The 24,651-nt window shown below is 48.3% G+C and overlaps 1 protein-coding gene across 4 annotated transcripts in view; it reads left to right on the top strand.

Annotated features, from left to right (window-relative positions):
* Positions 1-24,651, top strand: part of LOC119974608 (unconventional myosin-XVIIIb-like) — a 390,682-nt gene that overhangs the window by 174,773 nt on the left and 191,258 nt on the right. For all 4 annotated transcript variants that reach the window (XM_038813932.1, XM_038813847.1, XM_038813761.1 and 1 more), the window contains 4 exons: positions 1,657-1,804; positions 7,004-7,163; positions 15,410-15,593; positions 21,515-21,740. In XM_038813932.1, the coding sequence (XP_038669860.1) occupies positions 1,657-1,804; positions 7,004-7,163; positions 15,410-15,593; positions 21,515-21,740 (718 nt within the window). The remainder of the gene's footprint in view (positions 1-1,656; positions 1,805-7,003; positions 7,164-15,409; positions 15,594-21,514; positions 21,741-24,651) is intronic.

Genomic DNA, 24,651 nt, shown 5'->3' with positions numbered 1-24,651 from the left:
TGAAGCAGCAGTACTAACCACTGTGCTAACCACTTCTGCAATTAATGTCTTCCTGTGCTTTCGTTATATTACATTGAATATCCCGGGAGGATATATTTGGAAAGACACTGTCCACTTCTATTGCTGGTTAACCAGGCTGTGCTCAGCGATATTCAAGAGCAGGCAGGCAGTAATATCTATGATTTAGACCAAAGCAAATAAATTGTTGGACTTATTTGTTAACTTCTGAGGGTAATGTTTGGTCAATGAAATTTCTGTATTCAAAATAGATGCTAATAGATGGGAAAAGGCACCTATGATAGACATTCTTGCTTCACACCAGTTGGTTAGCATTCGTCCTGTTTGTTTTGAAATGTAGTCTGAGGGAGGGGACATTTCTATTGATCAAGGTGTGGATCGGTTGTGCTGAGGAATAGAACATTTGTCCCTTTTTATTGCATAAAGCATTCTGTCATGTGAGAGTACCTTCAAGAAATGGGTGTTTAAGAAATGTACCTTTAAGAAAAGGGTGTTTATCAGTGATGTCAGAGTGTGGGTGGAGCTGGGCTGTCTGTCAGCTTTTTACTTTTGTTTTAGGCTGTTTGCTGCAGGCTGTGGTTTAGTTTTGGAGCTGAAGCCAGACAGAGCAAGTGCACTGTTGATCTCTCTGCCATGAAAAGACTATCTCTTGATCATTTGGTGAATTCAGAATTATAAACGTTCGCAGCAGGTGAATGTAAACCTAATGTGCTTCTGTTAAAAGGTGTTTCTTCTGCTTTCTGGGTGTTGTTTGGGAAGTTATTAAGGATTACTTAGTGTTGTATTCTTTGGGGGTTGTATTTGAATTGATAGTTGCTAAGATGTTCACTGTATGTTTTAAAAAGGTTAACTTGAGTTCATAGAATAAACATTGTTTTGCTTTAAAAAATACTTTTCCATTTCTGCTGTACCACACCTGTAGAGTGGGCCGTGCGCTCCCCATACCACAATCTATTGAAAGTTGTGGGTCAGGTGAACTCCATGATACACTTTGGGGTTCTCTAAATCCTGCCCCAGAACAATTCCCAGGTTAGGTAAAAGACAGTCTGGTCCCGGTGTGGAACACCCTTGCCATTGTCTACCGAGAGGCCTTAATCTCACCTTCTGAAGAGTGACCCATGTGAACTGTCCATTTCTGAGCTACCTTTCAGTGCTTCTCTCTGGCACTCTATGGTTAGACAATCTTATCATTTTACTGCCACTCATTTGGTTTTATTTCCAAAAACTGCTTCAGAGGCTGTTAACTGCATTGCATTGTCTTCTGGATACTTAAGTTTTAGCATAAGGGTGTGGCACATATAGGGTTAATGTGGGACTGAATATAGTGCTGCCCACACAGTGATGTAAGAGAGCACATGACCTGCACCCAGGGTCAGCCTAATGTTGGACAGAGCCATGCGTACCTGCAAGCATGGACATAGCTTCTATAGCTTGTACCCTTTTGCTTTATACTTGTAAATGTTTCTGAGTCAATAAAGAGTTACAATTGAGATGCATGGCTACTTCAGACGGACCAAACTAACCCCACCCCCTGTCACTACATCCAGATATTCGCAATCAGCATAGAATTACAAGTAGAATTAATTACTTTGCATTTAATTTGTGCCTCTACCTCACACTCAGTACTTTATCTGTCAGTTCAAGGTTCAACCATCCAACAAGGGCGAGGAGCCCAAAGGCCTTCTGTGGATTCTGGATGAAGAGGTGCTAGTTCAAGGCTCCAATGATGCTGTCGTCCTCAATCGCCTTTGTTCCTACTTTGAGAAGAAGGGAATGGGAAACGAAGGTAATGATAGAAAAAAACTAACTGGCGTGGTGTGTAAAGTCTCCTCAAGGAGTTGTGTGGGGGACTGTGGGCGCGCTCTAACGGCCGCGCTGCACCCGATTCGGGACATGGCGTGGCTGGTACACCCCGCGAGAGGCATCTCGCAGGTTTTACCAGCTCGTGACACCACCGGGCCTGGCGATCTGGATTCCTGCCCACAATGGGCGGGACCTAAATTTGTATATTCAAGTGTGCAGTCAGGCTCTCTTCAATATGTTCTCACCAGAGTTACCCAAGGTGTGGGATGTAACTCGCGTGCTTCGGAGACCCCGAGCAAGTGTTGTTTAGCCAAGTTTCTCCACCAACGTGGACGAAGTGTATTGGCACTTGGGGGGGGGGGCAGGCAATTGGGGGCCACTGGGTGGTTGGGCTCTAACCCTGCCACTCCTGACGTCACCTGGGCACTGTGGCACTGCCAGCATGGTACCCTGGCAATGCCACCTGGTCACCCCGACAAGGTCACTGCCCAGGGGACCAGGCATTTTTTCCCACACCTTGGATCGGGCCTGCGGATGTCCTGCTGCTATGAAATTGAGTGCAGGGGGCTCACCCTCAGTGGTAAGCTAGGGCATTGACGGGGTCTGGAGGCCGTGATGGGGGAGATCAGGGCCGGTATTCTCCCCTACCCGGCGGGGCGGGGGGTCCTGGCTTGTTGGCGTGGCGTGAACTACTCTGGCGTCGGGCCGCCCCAAAAATGCGGAAGTCTCCGCACCTTTAGGGGCCAAGCCCTCACATTGAGGGGCTAGGCCCGCGCCGGAGTGGTTCCCGCTCTGCCGGCTGGTGTGAACGGCCTTTGGCGTCACGCCAGCTGGGGCCGAAAGGACTTCACCGGTCGGCGTAAGTCCGCGCATGCGCCGGAGCGTCAGCGGCTGCTGACGTCATACCGGCGCATGCTCAGGTGAGGGGCTCTCTTCCGCCTCCACTATGGTGAAGACCATGATGAAGGCGGAAGCAAAAGAGTGCCCCCACGGCACAGGCCCGCCTGCCGATCGGTGGGCCCCAATCGCGGACCAGGACACCGTGGGGGCACCTCCCCGGGGTCAGATCACCCCGCACCCCCCCCCCCCCCCCCCCCAGGACCCCGGCGCCCGCCTGCGCCGCCAACCCTGCCGGTCAGTTAGGTGTTTTGATTCCCACCGGCGGGAGAGGCTTGTCAACGGCGGGACTTTGGCCCATCGCGGGCCGGAGAATCGCCGGGGGGTGGGGGGGGCGCCCGCCAACCGGCGCGGCGCGATTCCCGCCCCCGCCGAATCTCTGGTGGCGGAGAATTCGGGACACGGCGGGGGCGGGATTGACGCCGGCCCTGGGAGATTCTCCGACCCGGCGGGGGGTTGGAGAATCCCGCCCCAGAGATTGGGGTGCCATTTAAAAATTACACCCTGATCTCCTGCACCAACGAGCTGCAGGAATTGGGACTAATTGTGGCCTCAGCGGGTGTTCCTTAACGAGGCCCGGAAATGAAGCAGAGTCCCATTAATAGCGGGGTGACTCTCGCACTGCAAGTGCCGGGAAACACCCCGCTAAACATGCCCGGGGTGAGACTCTGGTTGATTTCCGTTAATTCATGCCCTGTAACTCTAATATCTTATTTTAATTAGCACACTCAGGAGATCAGTTGCAAAGTTATAATCAACAAATCAGTGATGGCTTATTGAGCACAGTATCTGGGCAGGTCCGTTGTCTATCTTCAGTAATGTATTTCTTGTTAAATCCACTAACTCAGTGACAGATTAATGTTGATGTCAGTGCAAGCAGCTGATGAAGAAATCAACACAGATATTTTCTCAGATATTCCTTGTCGAATAAACAACTAGGTCTGCGGAACACCTGCCTCTCACCCTGAAAGCTCATGATAGAAATTCCTGCAGTAATCCTACAATGCAGCGACTTGAAGCTGTTAATGTATTCTATCTGCTATTCAGGCTCTCATGTTTTTGCAACAAAGATCGTGCACAAAAATTGGGTATCTTTGGTCTTGGTCCGAGGCTCCTACCAATCCCAGAGTTACAACAGAGCGAAGAGGTCCGGAGTCTTTGACAATTTTAACCTGAATCTGCTTGATGGGAAAAGCATGAAACCTTTCAGGAAACACCTGCTTTGTTGCAGCATTCTTTCCGTCAGAGTTACATCTATTCAGCGCCTTGAACATCTCAGTGATGTTCCACAGTGTTTCACAGCTAATAATGCGTGGTCACTGTTGTCATGTTGACAAAGACAGTAGCCAGTTTGCACACGCTAAATCACAATGAGGTGAATGACCAGATAATGGCACAATTTTAAAAAGTGTAGCTGTGTAATTGGAAACCTGGGTATCCACGTATGTTCATTTCTTAAAGGTGGCATGACAAGTTCGTAAGGTGGTGGTAAAAACATCTGATTTGTTTGGGTCTGTTAATGGAGGAATGGAATATAATAGCAAAGAGATCGTACTAGACCTTTATAAATCATTAGTTATGCCTAAAATGGAATATAGTGGCATGAAGCGGCACAGTGGTTAGCACTGCTGCCTCACAGCTCCAGGGGCCCAGGTTCAATTCTGGCTTCGGATGACTGTCTGTGTGGAGTTTGCACTTTCTGCCCCTTGTCCACGTGGGTTTCCTCCGGGTGCTCCAGTTTTCTCCCAAAGATGTGCAGGTTAGATGGATTAGCCATGATCAATTGCCCGTTAGTGTACAAAAGGTTAGGTGAGGTGGGGTTACTGGGTTAAGGGGATAGGGTACCTAGGTACGGTACCCTTTCAGAGGGTTGGTGTAGACTCGATGGGCCGAATGGCATCCTTCTGCATTGTAGTGATTCTCTGATTCTATTCTTTAATTCTAATTATGTCAAGCCCTTGGGACGGTTCCAGAGGAGATTTACCAATTGCCCAGAGATTCCTGTGGGCTGATTGGTGGGTGATTTCCACTAACCCATTGTCTGATTAGTTTGACACCCTCTATAGGGTATTTGAAAATGTATTTATTTGTTCACGGGATTTGAACATCGCTGGTTAGGCCAGAAATTAATAATAATAATAATAATAATGATAATCGCTTATTGTCACAAGTAGGCTTCAGTGAAGTTACTATGAAAAGCCCCTAGTCACCACATTCTGGCGCCTGTTCGGGGAGGCCGGTACGGGGAATTGAACCTACGTACTGGCATTGTAAGCCAGCTATTTAGCCCACTGTGCTAAACCAGCCCCTAATTATGGCTCAACCTTGAGAAAGTAGTGATAAACCACCTCCTTGAGCCTCTGCAGTCCATGTGGTGTAGGTACACCCACAGTGCTGTTAGGAAGGGAGTTCCAGGATTTTGACTCAGTGGCAGTTCCAAGTCAGGATAATGAGTGGCTTGGAGGAGAACTTGCAGGTGGTGCTATTCGTATGTGTCTGCTGCCCTTGTCCATCTAGGTGGTAGAGGTTATGCATTCGGTAGGTGCTGTTTAAGGAGTCTTGGCGAGCTGCTGCAGTGCACCTTGTAGATAGTAAGCACTGCTACCACTGCGCACCAGTAATGGAAGACGTGAATGTTGAAAGTGGTGGATGGGGTGCCAATCAACTGGGCTATTTTGTCCTGGATGGTGTTGAGCTTCTTGAGCGTTGGAGCTGCACTCATCCAGGTAAGTGCGGGGGGGGGGGGGGGGGGGTATTCCCTCACACCCCTGACTTTTGCCTCGTGGATGGTGAACAGGCTTTGGAGGCGAGTTACTCATTGCAGAATTCCCAGCCTCCGGGCCTACTTTTATAGCCACAGTATTTATACGGCTGGTGCACTTCAGTTTCTGGTCAATGGCAACCCCCAGGACATTGACATTGAGTTTCTGGGCAGGACCAACAACGGCGAGCTCCTCAGTGAATCGGATTGAAGTATTTGCACTGAGACACACTAGACTGCAATCCAGGAAAATAAAAAACAGGAAATATAAATTGCATTTATGTCATGTAAAGGAAGGAAAATAAATATATATGGGATTAAGGGAGAGGACAGGTCTTTTGAGATATCCATTGCGAGAGTTATTAGAATAGGAATTGCTTCCCTTTTCCCTGTCCCATCACCTCATCCTTTCCCCTCATGTTGTTTAGGGGCTGGTTTAGCACACTGGGCTAAATCGCTGGCTTTGAAAGCAGACCAAGGCAGGCCAGCAACACGGTTCAATTCCCGTACCAGCCTCCCTGAACAGGCGCCGGAATGTGGCAATTAGGGGCTTTTCACAGTAACTTCATTTGAAGCTTACTTGTGACAATAAGCGATTTTCATTTCATTTCATTTCCTTCATTTAAGTCTTCTGGGATCCGTCGATGCATTGAGATCTATTCAGTTCTTGGGTTTTCAGTATTACGAGGCCAACAGGGATCCACAAACCAAAGGAACTAAATTTACCAAGTGAAGAAATTACCAATGAGATGTCGCTTTTTGTAACTTTTACTTTAACACGTATCAGAATCGATGTCAATTAAACATGAATTAACAGGCGTATCACAAATCTGAAACAAAAGAGAAAATGCTGGGAAATCTCAGCAGGTCTGGCAGCATCTGTAGGGAGAGAAAAGAGCTCACGTTTCGAGTCCAGATGACAGCTTTGACAAAGCCAAGCTTTGAGAAAGGGTCATCTGCACTCAAAACATGAGCTCTTTCTCTCCCTACAGATGCTGCCAGACCTGCTGAGATTTTCCAGCATTTGGTCTTTTGTTTAAGATTCCAGCAGCCGCAGTAGTTTGCTTTTATATCACAAATTTGTTTGAGTTATAAATTATACATGGAATAAGAGAGCAAAGACTATCTCATGGAGTTGGCCGCTCAGATTGCTGGCTGGTTTCCCTCTCTCCAGTTCTTCCGTTTCCTCTTTGTGTGTCATACGGTCTCTATATTTTAATTTCCTTATGCCTGTATTGCTTACATGTCAAGGGTTGCTGGGACACAGGGACCAGTATTTCTTAATGATAATCGTAATGAAAATAATACCCAAAAATGATAATTGATCCCTTTAAAGTGACACAAACTCTTAAAAGTTATTTTCGAGCATTTTTAAAGATGGATACAAAATCCCCAAATATTTTAGAGTCATTACAAATTTTCCTAACAGTTACGGCGTCTGGATCCGAGGCAGAATGTTTAACGTATCTTGACGAAACCTTAATGTCTCCTATCTAAGAATGATCAATGATTTTGGGTTTGCAGAGAAACAGCCAGTGAGGAGGTGCGAGCAGGAACAGCAATTTGTGATTGCCCACCAGCTTGGCACGAACCCTGTGAGGTATGACCTGACGGGCTGGATCAATAAAGCCAAACAGAACATGTCACGAGAGAACGCCAGTCAGCTGCTGCAGGAATCAAGAATGTAAGTGTTGTAGCCTGATAGATGGCGACTTGTAAGATCTAGAAGCGAAAACATGCACCTACTGAGTCATGCAAGCCCTCCAGGGTCCTAGTTTGTACTGCGTCAACTGATCTTAGTCTGATTGACAACATGGCTGTGACAATTGGGTGCGACGTCACTGGGTTAAGAAGGGAAATGATCAGCCAAGCTGACACTGACTGGGGGTGCATGTAAATTGACATGTGATGATAGTTCTGAGGTAGGCTCTCATGCTTTGCCATTGCATAGCCTCTCAAAATACAAGCTTCACACATGAACAATGGTCATAGAGTCATAGATGTTTATAGCATGGAAACAGGCCCTTTGGCCCAGCTTGTCCATGCTGCCCAGTTCGTATCACTAAGCTAGTCCCACTTGCCTGCATTTGGCCCTATCGATCTTATCCCACCCTGCCCATGTAACTGTCTAGCTGTTTTTTAAAGGACAAAATTGTACCTGCCTCTACCAGCTCGTTCCAGATGCTCACCACCCTCTGTGTGAAGCCATTTCCCCTCTGGCCTCTTTTGTACCTCTCCCCTCTCACCATAAACCTATGCCCTCTAGTTCCAGATTCCTCTGCCTTTGGGAAAAGATGTTGACTATCTACCTTATCAATGCTCCTCATTATTTTATGGACAATAGTCAATTGAGGGAGGACTCGTTTCATGACCCTAGCGGAGCTGTCTCTTCAGGAATGGAGTGGGGCCAGGCCACCAAATCTTGTACACATTTTGCACGGATTTTTGCTTGAATTTCATGGATGTGATATTTCAGAGTTTTTATGGACTGATTTTATTCTCCTCCAGAAATGGGGCTGGGTTCCTTGGCTTCTATCCTCTGCCACAGCATGCCAAAGAAATTTCCCCCTTTTTCTTTTGGCACCAGTATTGACAAAATAGTATTTGAGTGCAGAATAGAAGACCTCCACACAGGCAGGGAGATTATTTGACCCCACTACGTCCTGGCTCTTTCAAACAGCGATCCAGTTGGTCCCAATCCCCACCATTCCCCTCTTTCCCCATATGCCTACAATATTTTTTCCTTTGAGTACTTATCCAGTTCGCAGTATTCAATCTGTATCCACCACACTTTCAGGCACTGTATTGATAACCAACACTAATGCAATTGAAAGAGTCAATGCTTGTAATTATTAAACATAAATCAATTCAACCTATTCCCTGGAGTTCAACGTTGACTTCGTCAACCTGAATGTACTTCATGAATTGATGGTTCTTGTCAGAGAGAGACAGAGACTTGCTTGTCTCACCAATGGGTAAAACTGACACATGCATGAATTCATTCATACCTCCTATGGCGTCCATGAGTACTTTTATGTCAGCGACGTAGACAAGGTTTCATGGAGATTAAAAGTCCCTCTTCCCTGTCCCAGGTTTATTAACCTAACGCGCACTCCGTTTGGATGTGCACTATTTGCATGAACTTCCGTTTAGTGGTAATCCAAATCCAATTGCCGCTCCGTTCCTGGTTTCTTACCCGAAAACCAAGCCATCCTCTCCTCTCCTGATCTTCCGACACAGGTCGGGTGGGTGCTGTCTAGTGCAGTGGGCCCTGTATCGAGGGCTGGTGAGTTCGAAGTAAGAAAGCACTAGCTGCCATAAAGCAGTTAATTCTAAAGTCTAGCCACTTTGAGTAGTCAGGGCCAAGGTAGGTTTGTGAGGTACGTGGGTTGGGATTGGAGGTTGGCGAGGGAAGGGGGTCAGGTAGTCGGGGGGTTGAGGGGGGGGGTCAGGTGGTCAGAGAGGGAAACGGTATGGTGGTCAGGGGGTGCGAGTGGTCAGGGAGGCGGGTGTCAAGAGTTTGGGCGCAGATGGTTGGAGGGGTTTGGGGGGGTCAAGAGGTTATTGGGGTTGGGCTGTGGGGGGGGGCTGTTGGATGGTCAGGTGGGGTTGAGTGGTTGGTAGACAAGTTTGGGGGGGATCAGGTGTTTAGTGGGAGAGGGTTGAGTGGTCGGTGGGTGGGGTTGGAGTGGGGGGGTTAGTACTGTAGTTACCCAGGAGTTAGAAGTGGTTTTAATTCTAATGTTTCCTGGGGAACCATTCTGGTAAAATGGTCGGAGCCCTCCAGAGTGTGATTTATATTGTATCTTCAGATAGTTCCCAGTGTAGTGCCCAATGGAAGTTTAAACATCCCTGGCAATTGAATGCAGTCCTTACCTGGGAACGTCCGTGGGGTATTCCCTAACACATCTTCGGGGTGCCCCCCCCATTATAATAGATAGATAGATAGAATTTACAGTGCAGAAGGAGGCCATTCGGCCCATTGAGTCTGCACCGGCTCCTGGAAAGAACACCCTACCCAAGGTTAACACCTCCTCCCTATCCCCATAACCCAGTAACCCCACCCAACACTAAGGGCAATTTTGGACACTAAGGGCAATTTATCATGGCCAATCCACCTAACCTGCACATCTTTGGACTGTGGGAGGAAACCAGAGCACCCGGAGGAAACCCACGCACACACAGGGAGGATGTGCAGACTCCGCACAGACAGTGACCCAAGCCGGAATTGAACCTGGGACCCTGGAGCTGTGAAGCGAATGTGCTATCCACAATGCTACCGTGCTGCCCGATAAATCAATTCATTTTTTCCAATGAAGGAGCAATTTAGCATGACCAATCCAACTACCCTGCACATCTTTGGGTTGCGGGGGTGAAACCCACACAAACACAGGGAGAATGTGCAGACTCCACACGGGCAGTGACCCAGAGCCGGGATCGAACCTGGGACCTCGGTGCCGTGAGGCAACAGGGCTAACCCACTGCACCACCCTGCTACCCAAAGCTAATGCCCCAGAGCTGTAAGTTACACACCATTGCTTTCTACATCAACAACCCTGTGACCATTTGGCCCATCGAGTCTGCTCCACCATTCAATAAGATCATGCCTGATCTGACGTGATAATTCTCAACTCCACTTTTTCACTTTATCCCCATAACCCTTGATTCCCTTGATTCCAGGGGCTGTTTAGCTCAGGGCTAAATCGCTGGCTTTGAAAGCAGGTCAACATCACGGTTCGATTCCCGTACCAGCCTCTCCGAACAGGCGCCAGAATGTGGCGACTAGGGGCTTTTCACAGTAACTTCATTTGAAGCCTACTTGTGATAATAAGTGATTTTCATTTCATTACTGACTAAAAATCTGTCTGTCTCAGCCTTGACCATACTGAGTGACCCAGCCTCTACAGCCCTCTGCGGTGAAGAATTCCACAGATTAACTACCCTCTGAGATAAGAAATTCCTCCACATCTCCGATTTAAATAGGCGACACCTTTACTCTGAGATTATGCCCTCGGGTCCTGGAGTCTCCCACAAGTGCGACACCTTTCCACTTGAGAGGGACAACTGATTAATCAAAGCTACAGAAATTACCCACATTCTCCAGGTCTTTCACACAAGGGATGGCAATTAAAATATTCTTCACCCAAACCCATTAAAACCATTTATAATTGTCACCGACACAAAGTAGTCGTTACTTCAGGTTTCTTCAGCTAGCTGTGAGCACGAGCCCATGTCCTATGTGGCCCATTGTATGTCGAGCGCTATTTCACCTGTTCTTTTTATATAATGAATGTTCCTTTAGGCTATCTGCATTATTAATACATATTACACCCATTAGCAATTAATCAATATACAATAATTTATTGTTACTCAGCTCCCTTGTGGGTCTTTACAATAGTGTTTGCGATTGATATATGCTTCACTTTGGCTTTTTAAAGCACATTTAGAATTGTATTTCTGTATTAGAATAAATCTCTGATGGATGAGGGCAAGTTTTTTCTTCGTACTGCACAAACTATAAAGGGAAGCCTCACTTAAGCTTGATGTCTAAATGGAGATCTGGTTGATTTAATGGAAAATAAACCAGTGATACAAGCTGTTGTTTTATTGAAGAATGTAGCAAAGAACTGAGGCCCTGAACACGGGACACAATAAAGGGTGAAAAGAGTAGGAAAGGAGCTGAGATAATGACACCAAGCAGGTGCACCAATGAGGCCGTGAATCCTTGGGCTTCATTTTCATCCCAAGCCAGAAAGTGTGTTTGGAGGCGGGCATGATAACAATTTCTCACTACCCACAGGAAGGGGGCTTCTGGAGATTGGTGGCCACCTGCCTGCCAGTTGTGCGTTGCCAGCTGAGGCCACTCTTCATGCATTGTCTGGATTATCCTTACCCTTATATTAATGGAGCACACAGCTGGAATGGTGGTGCTCATCCAGTGGCTGGCTGGTTGGGTGTGGGGCGGGAGAGGTGGGGGTGGCATTGCCAGAGGTGCATCGGACAAAGAAGGCCACCACAGAGCTGCTGAACAGTGAGGGCCATGGCATGTACCCCTCCGCAATGATGTGGCCGTAGTGTATTTTCTATCATTTACCAGTCTACATTGGGCATCTCCAGCTTGAGGCACTGTCTAAGTCCAACACCAATGTTGGCAGCGCTGACCCTTGTTCTGCTATTAACACATTCTGCTATCTTATCTTTGTACCACTATCAGCACGGTCTTTAGTCTTTAACATTACCATTTACATTTTTTTTTTACAAATTTAGAGTACCCAATTCATTTTTTTCCAATTTAGCTTGGCCAATCCACCTAGCTTGCACTTACTTGAGTTGTGGGGGCGAAACCCACGCAAACACGGGGAGAATGTGCAAACTCCACACGGACAGTGACCCAGAGCTGGGATCAAACCTGGGACCTCAGCTCCGTGACTTTAATATTACCATTAACATCCTCTTTGTCTTGTGTTCCATGACATCTTTGTTTAATCTCTCCTGAACTCCCATCTATCCCTAACTTTCTGTTTTTCTCCTCCTGTTCCACCCCTCATATACAGTATAACATCTGTCACATTTCTCCCTCTCTCTTTAGTTCTGAAGAAGAGTCATACGGACTCCGAACGTTAGCATGGAGATTTTCTGTCTCCACAGAGGCTGTCAGACCTGCTGAGTTTTCCTGTTATTTTCTGGTTTTATTGGCCGTACCCACCTCTCCCCGTGGGCCTGCCAGTTGCCGAGAGAATTGGGAGCTCCCATTGGCCCACCCGAGGTTGCCTCCCGAAATCTACTCCAGGGTCCACCCAGAGTGGGCTCTCTAACAGAAATTCAGCCCTTTATTCCTATACAGTCAAGATCCAGCAAACAGAATGTAAATTGGCCTTGACCTGGAAGGAACGAGACAGAAAAACTCAAAGCAATTGTATTATTCGTATTCGTATTCGAATTGTATTCCCGTACCAGCCTCCCCGGACAGGCGCCGGAATGTGGCGACTAGGGGCTTTTCACAGTAACTTCATTGAAGCCTACTCTTGACAATAAACTTTATTTATTTTTTTTATTATCTGTTTTTATCCTGTGATCAGAGATTTCTCTCCCAAATAGGCCAGTATGGGTAGTATTTACCGGCAAGATCACACCAGCGAGAAATTCCAGTCCCATGCCAGTGCACGGGTTTCCATTGACAATGGCGGGACTGGTAGATCTCACTTGCGGGCCACCGCCACTGAAAACACGTGGCGGGCAGGTGGGAAAATTCCGCCCATTTCATTGTTGGTTGTGTTCCGCTTATAGGGTGGAATTCTCCAACCCCCGCCGGGTCGGAGAATCGCCGGACGGCGGCGTGAATCCCGATCCGACGCCGGCTGCCGACTTCTCCGGCGCCAGTTTTTGGGAAGGAGCGTGGATAGCGCTGCGCCGGACGGGGGTCGTTGGCAGTAGTTCCCCCCCCCACCCCCACCCCCCCACTGTCAATTCTCGGGGCCCCGATGAGCCGGGCGACTGCCCGTTTTCGGCCAGTCCCGCCGGCGTGGATTAGACAAGGTCCATACTGGCGGCACCTGGCTTTGAGGGAAGCTTGCGGAGTCTTCGGGGGGTGGGGGGGGGGGGGGAGGGGGGGGGGACTGACCGGGGCCCACCGATCTGCGGGCAGGCCTGTGCATTGGGGGAACTCTTTCCTTCTCCGCGCCGGCCTCTGTAAGGCTCCGCGATGGCCGGCGTGGAGAAGAAACGCCCTGCACATGTGCAAGAACCACGCCAGCGGTTCCGCGCATGCGCCAGAATATGCTGCCGTTCCTGTGCATGCGCCAACTCGTGCCGGCCAGCGGAGGCCCTTCGGCACGGCGCTAACCACTGGAGGTTTCCGCACCTTCCGGGCGGCCTGACGCCGGAATGGTTTATGCCATTATTTGGCACCGGTACGGCTCGCCCAGCCGATTGCGGGAGAATCCCACCCATAATGTTTAAGGAGTGCTGTAGTCTGATAAATGTTATTCTCAAGTGGGTGGAGTATCCTTGGCAGGCAGGCACCTTGGAATGCAATTGTCAGTGCTGCTCGAAGATTGTCTTATCCAGAAAACCTGTGATTATCCCTCTCTCCAGTTGCTCCGTCTGGACCTGTAAAGACTTAATTACCAGGAAAGACTCGCATTCAAATTATTATCTTGCATCTTTGACTTTGTCTATATATATGTTTCTGGAACCCACCTTTTCATTCATCTGAGGAAGGAGCAGTGCTCCGAAAGCTAGTGAATCGAAACAAACCTGTTGGACTTTAACCTGGTGTTGTAAGACTTCTTACTATTTTACAGATAGAGATTTGAGTGTTGGGTGGGAGTATTTTGGTCTCTGTCCCTACTCGCCATTCAACAGGGCAATGAGAATGGGATGCATGACTTTCACCTAACAAACATAACATGATGAAACCCTTTCTTCAACATGAACACCAACTTATGTTTATGTAAAGCATCTATAACATAATATATCAACCCAGGGCACTTCACAGAGGTGTTATAAAACATTGTCAGACTGACGACATAGGAGATTGTGTCGACCCCAGCTATGGTACCACTGGACAGTCAGGTCCCGGAGTGGACCCTGGCTGAACAGATTGTAACTTTTATTTTTTTGTTTAGAGATATGGATGAATAGAGTCGCAGTACAGCCGATTAACTTTTGACAAAAGAATAAAGCATTTATTAAGCAAGAACAGGTTAACTATAGTAACAAGTCTTACAACACCAGGTTAAAGTCCAACAGGTTTGTTTTGAATCACTAGCTTTTGGAGCACAGCTCCTTCCTCAGGTGAATGAAGAGGTGGGTTCCAGAAACATATATATAGACAAAGTCAATAATGCAAGACGATACTTTGAATGCCAGTCTTTGCAGGTAATTAAGTCTTTACAGGTCCAGATGGAGCGAGTGGAGAGAGGGGTAATCCCAGGTTAAAGAGATGTGAATTATCTCATGCCAGGACAGTTGGGAGGATTTCGCAAACCCAGGCCAGATGGTGGGGATGAATGTAATGTGACATGAATCCAACGTCCTGGTTGAGGTCGTACTCATGTGTGCGGAACTTGGCTATAAGTTTCTGCTCAGCCATTTTGCGTTGTCGCGCGTCCTGAAGGCCGCCTTGGAGAACTCTTACCCAAAGATCAGAGGCTGAATGCCCTTGATTCCTGAAGTGTTCCCCGACTGGAAGGGAACACTCCTGCCTGGCAATTGTCGTGCGATGTACGTTCATCCGTTGTCGTAGCGTCTGCATGGTCTCGTGAATGTACCGCGCTTCGGGACATCCTTTCCTGCAGCTTATTGGCTGAGTCGCAGGAATATGTACCGCGTACCTGGTGAGTGGTGTTCTCACGTATAATGGGGGTACCCATGTCAATGATCTGGCACGTCTTGCAGAGATTGCCATGGCAGGGTTGTGTGGTGTCATGGTCGCTGTTCTGAAGGCTGGGTAGTTTGCTGCAAACAATGGTCTGTTTGAGGTTGCGCGGTTGTTTGAAGGCAAGTAGTGGGGGTGTGGGGATGACCTTGGCATGATATTTGTCTTCAATGACGTGTTGAAGGCTGCGAAGAAGATGTCGTAGTTTCTCCGGTCCGGGGAAGTACTGTGTGTAGTTTGCATGTTCTCCCCGTGTCTGCGTGGGTTTCCTCCGGGTGCTCCAGTTTCCTCCCACAGATGTGCAGGTTAGGTGGATTGGCCATCCTAAAATGTGCCCCTTAGTCTGCAAAATGTTAGGTGTGGTTATTGGGTGATGGGAGTAAGGTTCGGGCATGGGCCTCATGGGGGTTTTCTTTCAGAGGGTCTGTGCAGTCTCGATGGGCCAAATGGCCTCCTTCGCACTGCAGGGATTCTATGATCACAATTGCCGTACTGTTTGACAGCACCACCAGTGAAATGCAGCTAATTAATCGGTCATTTCCTCATTCCAGTGAGTTCCTCAAGAAACTTTTCTCTTCGCGATCTAAAATCCCGATGATATGCCGATCAGTGTCTGGTTTGGAAGGCACTTCCCAGCAGGCCTTGCACAGGATCAGTTGCGTACGGAAGACGTTCAGCACCAGCTTTGCAGCTGTGAAGAGAAATTCAGTCTGTGCGCTTATCAAGCTGCAAGTAGTAAGTATGAGCAGGCTGAGTAATGACACTTATAAATGGTATTGGTTTCCACTTAGTTCTGTTTAACATAATTGAACTGATGGAAGCCCATCAAATTCAACCGGAGAGCTGAGTGCTTGACAGACTCCTGGGGCTAATGTTAGGTTTATGACTGTGCTGGAAATAAAAAGAAGGAGAAATGTGAACAGGCAGTTGATTGATTGTTCTGCGCTCAAACTCAAAATTACCTCCCCACCTCGCTTCCCCCACCCTGCCATTTGGTCTGAATACATCTCTTAGTCTTCTTTTAATCTCATACTTTACCTTTTATTCCCTTTGGGATGGAAATCTGAATGGCCATTTTGGGTAGAGTTCACTTTAGTGATATGCATTAACAAATGTATGCATAAATATGTATAGCATCCGACCAGTAGGTGCCAGGCAAGTAATAGCACGCGACACTGTAGCCTGGGGGGAGTCTTGGGGAGAAACCATCGTGGTTAGTCGTGTCTGTATTAGTTCCAGTTTTATTTTTTATTTTTTTATTTTTTATTAAAATTTAGAGTACCCAATTATTTTTTCCAATTAAAGGGCAATTTAGCATGGCCAATCCACCTATCCTGCACATCTTTTGGGTTGTGGGGGTGAAACCCACGCAAACACGGGGAGAATGTGCAAACTCCACACAGACAGTGACCCAGGGCCGGGATTCGAACCCGGGTCCTCAGAGCCGTAGGCAGCAATGCTAACCACTGTGCCACCGTGCTGCCCTAGCTCCAGTTTTATAACATTAGTTTCCTACCCACAGCCTATTATACTATAATAAAACTAACTAGTTTTGAACTAGATGTTCTTTCGTACGCCGTCTCAGTAACTGTCTCTGTGCAAGAACATAACATTCACTTAACACTAAGATCGTAACGATGGTACGTTACAGTTCATTCAGGAGGTCCGAGCTGTGGCAACATGCGTGTTTAAACATGCAAGTTGTAGTCTCAAGCTATGGATAGTTATGGTAGAGTCTGAAACATCCTTTTCATCACATGGATGACTCCTGCTCCTCCTGCCTACCATTACTGGGTGGTAGCACAGTGGTTAGCACTGTTGCTTCACAGGGCCAGGGTCCCAGGAGGATTCCTGGCTTGGGTCACTGTCTGTGCCCAGTCTGCACGCTCTCCCCATGTCTGCGCGGGTTTCCTCTGGGTGCTCCCGTTTCCTCCTACAAGTCCCAAAAGACTTTAGGTGAATTGGACATTCTGAATTCTCCCTCAATGTAATGTTCATTGCAGTGTTAATGTAAGCCTACTTGTGACATTAATATAGATTATTATTTAAAAAAAGGATTTGCAGGTCGATATACTCGACCTGTTTGGCCATGCTGTGATTGCACTTTCCTTGGCCATCAAGTCCCAGGGCTGAACTCAAACCCAGAGCTTCTGGTTCAGAGGCAAGGGTGCTAAACTGCACCACCAGACCACCATATTGAGACATTAGAACCTCCGAAAAGAGGAGGCAATGGCTTACTACACTGACCCGGGCCTAGATGGCTAGAGTATTCCGCTGAGTCAGGCCTTTCTAGGCCCATTTGAAACACTAACAATACCATGATATATATTTGAGGTCTGAACTGGGCAGTATGGGCGGTTTTATTGGAATTATTCCCGGAATCAGAGGAGGAAGGAGAGAGAGAGAGAGACAAAGATTTTTTAAAAAAAATTCCTCCTCTTCCTTTGTCACTGCAGCAGATGTCACATTGCGACACTGCTAAATTTAGTTTCCCATAACCCTCTTGCTGGAGCGCATCATGTGAAAATGAAATGAAAATGAAACTCGCTATTGTCACAAGTAGGCTTCAAATGACGTTACTGTGGAAATCCCCCAGTCGCCACATTCCGGCGCCTGTTCGGGGAGGCTGGTACGGGAATTGAACCGTGCTGCTGGCCTGCCTTGGTCTGCTTTCAAAGTCAGTGATTTAGCCCTGTGCTAAACCAGCCCCCTGTGTGGGGAGCTGATGTTCCATAAATAATCCGAGGAAAATGGCTCAGCACCATGTCAGGGCGGGAATGGCGGGAAGAGGTTACATCCAGACCAAGATGCGGAAGAGCCACCTGACGGCAGGTTCCATTCCCAGGCTAACCCAACACAAATATTGTGCCAGTCAGCGAAAGGCTGAAGGGAGGGGCTCAGTCATATTCAGAACCAACATGGACCAGCAATTTGTTCAGTTCCAGCGCGATTGATTCACTTCTAAATATAACCAGGAGCTAAACTTATCCAGAACACCCTGGCCACAATTTCTGAGGGTACTTAAAGCATTGTTGAACAATCTGAGTTTAATTGAGTCAGCCAAGAATCTTCAGGGAACCTTCAGTTAGACCAACTTAGCTCCTGCAAGTGAATTACAAGAAAAATATATTGTTTATACAAAGATTAAGTAGAAAATAGTAGCTTCAGTATAAACACTGCGACCATTTATGCCTTTTGAGGGACTGCTTCGTATAGTTAGGCTGTAAATATTATTTTTCCATTAAATATTTGATTTACCCCTATTCATTAAATTGCGTTGATTGCAGAAGTCAGAATGAGGTCTCCTGTGATATTTTTACCGCACTCCAAAGGCAGCAGAAAGGTCCTGGGGAAACGTCAAGTGGATGGAGTGATTAAAACAAGTCTTAGAAAGGGCACCATGGTGGCCTAGTGGTTAGCACAGCTGCCTCATGACGCTGAGGTCCCAGGTTCGATCCCGGCTCTGGGTCACTGTCCGTGAGGAGTTTGCACATTCTCCCCGTGTTTGCGTGGGTTTCGCCCCCACAACCCAAAAATGTGCAGAGTAGATGGATTGGTCACGTTAAATTGCCCCTTAATTGGAAAAAATAATTGGGTAATCTAAATTTAAAAAAAAACAAGTCTTAGAAAGATTCTCCGTTGCTGGGAATGGTGCAAGTGCAGTGATATTAGGGAAGATACACTCGAAAGCATACAAAATCCAGAGTTAACAGATGAGATTAATTGAAATTTCCAGAATTCCACAGGTGTGGGAGAGGGAGCAGGACTGAGATTACTGGACTGCCAGGAAAAGCTTGCGGCTTCATTAAAGTAATTGAGCTCATGTTATAACCTGTCTGAATACTATTGGCTGTGGCCTATTGGGTATCCCGTGATGTATTTTGGGGTTAATCAACTAAATAGAAAAACAGAAATTAACTGAGGGATAAATTCAAAGGGGCCGCTCCTGAAATACAAATGGGGCACAGCCCAAAAAAGAATAAAGAGGAACGGAAACTTAAAAACATTAAATCAAAATGTGAAAGCTGGGATTGATGAAGCAATCCAACCCCTGCAGTGCCCACCGGGCACGGAGGGCCTCGAGTGTGCCTGTGGACACCGCACGCTCCCTCTCCAGGGAGAACTGGCCACAGGTGAAGCCACGGAAGAGGGGCAGACAGTCTGGTCGGATGACCCCCCTCGGTCGCCCGCTGCCTGGACCTGTTAATGGCAAGTTGCGGCAGGCTTAGGAGCAGGTTCACGAGGAGGTCCTCCATCTTCTCTCCCCCCCCCCCCTCCCCCCGCCCTCCTCACCGGATGCCCATAGATCAGGAGCGTGGGGCTGAAGTGCAAACAAAACCTCAACAAAAACATTGTCCAGAAACTGAAAAGGGAGTGTGACCTCAGACACTCAACGCCGACATGGCTCATGGACTCCACAAGGACACAAAAGTGGCAAGGCTCTTGGGCGTCCGTGAACCGGTGCAGATGGTGATTGGACGGTACTGCTGCATGCATCACCCTCCACCCCAGGTCCCCAAGGTTTTAAAGGGAGGATACCTCTGTTGAGGGACCTCCAGCGATGGGTATCCCGTGGATCTTGGGAATGAGCTCCCTCAATGAGGGGGGCGGGGAAATCATCAGAAGTTTCGCCTGCAGAAATAGAGCCGGCCAGTGTGGTATCAACTTCATGGCCGGCACAGCTAAGCTTTCGTTACATGAACTGATTGGAGATGAAAAATTGGCATGCTGTTTTTTTTCCCCAGCAAAAGCATTTTAATGCTCGCCAGTAATAGTAATGTTTGACTCAGTTCCGTTTTGCTGGCCGAGGATAAGACAACTTTAAATCACATTTCCCAAACCTTTGATGGTATTATTACTGAACAGACTGGAGGAGTTGAATGGGCCACTCCAGTTCCGCTGGCTGCTTTCCAAGTTCATTTTTTTGTTTCATTCATCTAAAATACGAAAGACTTTTTGCAAACAGGTTCTTGGGGTGAAGCATATTGTCTGGATCCCAGACGAAGCTGGGTGTGGGAGAGGAAGGATTTCCTGATGGAAGCTTCAGCGCCTGGATTTCCTGGAGTTTTGGCTGACATGTCTTTAAAATCTTCACGGCAGATCTCTTGTCTGATGTTCGGGCAGAGTGGTCAGCACAATAGCACAGTGGTTAGCACTGTGGCTTCATAGTGCCAGGGTCCCAGGTTCGATTCCCCGCTGGGTCACTGTCTGTGCGGAGTCTGCACGTTCTCCCCATGTCTGTGTGGGTTTCCTCTGGGTGCTCCGGTTTCCTCCCACAGTCCAAAGACGTGCAGGTTAGGTGGATTGGCCATGATAAATTGCCCTTAGTGTCCAAAAAGGTTAGGAGAGGTTATTGGGTTACGGGGATAGGGTGGGAGCGAGGGCTTAAGTAGGTCGGTGCAGACTCGATGGGCCGAATGGCCTCCTTCTACACTGTCTGTTCTATGTTCTATGATACCTGTTGGGCAGCAAAACAGCCTTGGAGCAGATGGCTGGTACATTAGAGACTGCCGGGGTCCTGAGGGGGTCAGAGTTGGCATGGGAGAGTCAGAGATCAGAAGTGCCGGCGGGTTAGTGATCATAGTGGGATGGCGGCAGTCAGAGAATTGGAGGTTGCGAGAGGTGGGGAGAATGGGATTATGCAAATGGTATGGGGAGGGAGAGATCGTGGTAGAGTGGGGTACGCAGAGATCACAGGTAGTGGGGGGTGGGGGGGGGGGGTGTTGATGATTGTGGTGCCGTGGGGAAGATTCTGAGATCATGAAGGTTAGGAGAGTCTGAAATCATGAGGGAATGTGGACTCTGAGATTGCAGAGGGTTGTGGAGTTGGAGGTCACCGGGGGTTTCAGTGTTGGAGTGAGAGACATTGGCCATCATGGTGAGGGAGTCAGATACATGGGGAGATGAAGCAGAATGCTGGTAGGGTGGGCATGTTAAGCATGTTGGGTCTGGTGGAAATATTCCTGCTCCTTTTGGCCCACAAGCAGTGCTATAGAATCATAGAATGTCATAGAACCATAGAATTTATAGTGCAAAAGGAGGCCGTTCGGCCCTTCGAGTCTGCACCGGCTCTTGGAAAGAGCACCCTACCTAAGCCCACGCCTCCACCCTATCCCCGTAACCCAGGTGCATTTACTTCCTCAATCTGCCTTGCCTCCTTTTACCTGCCAAGATTCCGAAGCCAAAATCTTGTCTCCATGGGTTAAAAATAAAAATCCTGTTAAAATGGGGGCAAAGTCCAAGGAAGAAGTTCTTACCAACCGTATCTTGAGAACAGTTTGGTCACTTGCCCTTGGCCAGGTATACCTCCACTAAAACTGGAAGTGGGTGGGTTGGGTTTAGATTTCAGAATGTAAAATTTTCCAACCATATAGATGAACATTTGTTTAACTGATGTGTCACCAGATGTTGATTTTCAGAAGGGAAGTGTCTGGGCAATTTTCATTGGAAGGAATTGAAGATTTTCTGTTGCGTGTGACTGAAGTTAAACACTTCGATGTTGGTGAGGACCTTTAATGATGCGATCGCAAGCTCTCTTGAGTTGTACCACAGTCTCCAGTGCAATGATATTCCAATAATGTGATGTACAGTATCCCAAATGATTTATTCTCAATTAAGTTCCAATTGATTTTTAATGCTTTTCTTTAAAATCCTAGGATGTTCTCACAAACCTTATGAAACGTTCTGAAGCACACTTTGTCCACTGCTTTGTAGCAAGATCAGAGGTGCGGGATACAGAAGGGAGAATGAATCAAAAAGTTGAAGATGGAGCAGAGGCACAGCACAGCAAAGAACAATTGCCGGCCACATTTGATACCCCAACACTGAAGACACAGCTACAGGGATCACAGCTAATGGATGCACTTCGTCTCTACAGGCTAGGTACAGTAACTGTTCTCGGATTGTATCATGAATGTACGACTGAAATCTCTTCATTAATTCACCCAGATTGAGTTGTCCTTTCCTGTGCCAATAGACGTATGGATGAGAGTTCTCTGGCCGTTAGGATTTTCCCGCACTCCCATCTGTGGGTTTTCCAGCGACGTTGGGTGGCTTTAATAGGAAATCTCATTGACAAGCGACTGAAGAGAGAATCCCATCACCAGCGAACGGCGCACTGCCAATAAACACACGACTGAGGGACCAGAGAATCCAGCCCATGTTGTATGCTATTTATTCACTATAATGTTAATATAGCCAGTGGAGCTCATACTGCAAGCCCTACGGTGGAGTTCAGCCTGCGAGCCCTGTGGTGGAGTTCATCCTGCGAGCCCTGTGGTGGAGTTCATCCTGCGAGCCCTGTGGTGGAGATCAGCCTGTTAGCCCTGTGGTGGAGCCCACTGCGAGTCCTGCGGTGGAGTTCATCCTGCGAGCCCTGTGGTGGAGCTCACTGCGAGCCCTGTAGTGGAGCTCAGCCTGTGAGCCCTGTGGTTGGGTTCAGCCTGCAAGCCCTGTGGTGGAGATCAGCCTGTGAGCCCTGTGGTGGAGCTCACTGCGAGCCCTGTAGTGGAGCTCAGCCTGTGAGCCCTGTGATGGAGCTCACTGCGAGTCCTGCGGTGGAGTTCATCCTGCGAGCCCTGTGGTGGGGTTCAGCCTGCGAGCCCTGTGGTGGGGTTCAGCCAGTGAAACCTGTGGTGGATCTCAGTCTACGAGCCCTGTAATGGAGTTCAGCCTGTGGGACCTGTGGTGGGCTTTAGCCTGGTGAGCACTGTGGTGGGGTTCAGCCTGTGAGCCCTGTGGTGGAGTTCCAGTGCCTGTTCGGATACTAATGGTAGTAACCTTGTGGCACTAATAAAGATTATTATAAAATCGATCGAAAGCTCAGGGGCGCGATTCTCCGCCCCCCACGCCGGGTGGGAGAATAGCGGGAGGGCCTCCCGACATTTTTCACGCCCTCACGCTATTCACCTCCCCCCCACGCCCGACCCACGGCACGGCGAGCGCCGATTCTCCGAGGCCGATGGGCCGAGTGACCGGCCCTTCACGCCCGTTTCACCACGGCAGCAAACACACCTGCTCGCTACCATCGTGAAACGGGCACCAGATGCCCGTTTGGGGCACCTAGAGGCCCGATTGGCACGGGAGCACCACGACTGTGCTCGGGAGGGGACAGGCCCGTGATCGGTGCCCACTGATCGTCGGACCAGCATCCAAAACGGACGCACTCTTTCCCCTCCGCCGCCCGGCAAGATCAAGCTGCCACGTCTTGCCGGGTGGCTGAGGAGAAAGACGCCAACTGCGCATGCGCGGGTTGGCGTTGTCCAACCTGCGCATGCGCGGCTGACGTCATCGGCCGCGTCAGCCGCCGTGATGCTTGACGTGCGGCCTTGATGACCGTCGTCAAGGCTGTGACGCACGGGGCCGCACTCCTAGCCCCACCCGGGGGGGAGAATGGGCCCTGGAAGTGGCCGTGAAGGCTGCCGTGGGTCGCGGCTTGTCCCACGGCAGCCTTTACGATTCTCCGCATTTGCAGAGAATCTCGCCCCAGGTTTCACTATGATACACTTTACAACCACAGTTTTGTCGGGCAATTGCAAACAATTTGGTCATTCATATAATGCAACAAATGCGTTGAACCTGGCCCTGTGCAATATCTGGAGAGAAGCATCCAGGAGTCTTGAACCTCACGGGCACCACAAACAACAATCCCATATACAAATGAAAATATCTTGAAGTAACAGTGACCTATTCATTTCGCGCATAAGAACATAAGAACTAGGAGCAGGAGTAGGCCACCTGGCCCCTGGAGCCTGCTCCACCATTCAGTATGATCATGGCTGATCTTTTAATGGACTCAGCTCCCCTTACCCGCCTGCTCACCATAAACCTTAATTCCTTTATTGTTCAAAAATCTATCTATCTTTGCCTTAAAAACATTTAACAAGGTAGCCTCAACTGCTTCACTGGGCAGGGAATTCCACAAATTTACAACCCTATGGGTGAAGAAGTTCCTCCTCAACTTAGTCCGAAAGCTGCTCCTCCTTGTTTTCAGGCTATGCCCCCTCGATCTAGTTTCACCCGCCAATGGAATCAACCTCCCTGCTTCTATCTTAGCCATTCCCTCCATAATTATATGTGTTTCTATAAGATTCCCTCTCATTCATAGAAGAATCATTGAATCCCTACAGTGCAGAAGGAGGCCATTTACCCCATCGTGTCTGCACTGGCCCTTGGAAAGAGCACCCGACTTAAGTCCACACCTCCACCCTATCCCCATAATCCCACCTCACGTTTCTGACACTGCAGGGCAACTTAGCATGGCCAATCCATCTAACCTGCTTTTCTTCTACATTCCAATAAGTATAGTCCCAGTCTACTCAGTCTCTCCTCATAAACCAATCCTCTCAACACCGGAATCAACCAAGTGAATCTCCTCTGTACCCCCTCCAGTGCCAGTACATCCTTTCTCAAGTAAGGCGACCAAAACTGTACTCCAGGTGTGTCCTCACCAGCACCTTATACAGTGCAACATAACCTCCCTGCTTTTAAACCCCATCCCTCCAGCAAAGAAGGACAACATTCCATTTGCCTTCTTAATTACCTGCTGCACCTGCAAACCAACATTTTGTGATTCATGCACAAGGACAGCCAGGTCCCTCTGCACAGCAGCATGCTGCAATATTTTACCTTTAAATAAGAGTCCATTTTGCTGTTATTCCTAGCAAAATGGATGACCTCGCATTTACCAACACTGAACTCCATCTACCAGACCCTTGCCCACTCACATAAACTATCTATATCCCTCTGCAGAGTTTTAGGGCGCGATTCTCCGCACTCACGACGGGGCGGAGAA

Source organism: Scyliorhinus canicula, chromosome 1 (assembly GCF_902713615.1).
Source record: "Scyliorhinus canicula chromosome 1, sScyCan1.1, whole genome shotgun sequence".
Classification (NCBI taxonomy): Eukaryota; Metazoa; Chordata; class Chondrichthyes; order Carcharhiniformes; family Scyliorhinidae; genus Scyliorhinus; species Scyliorhinus canicula.
This window is presented reverse-complemented; position numbering and strand designations above follow the sequence as displayed.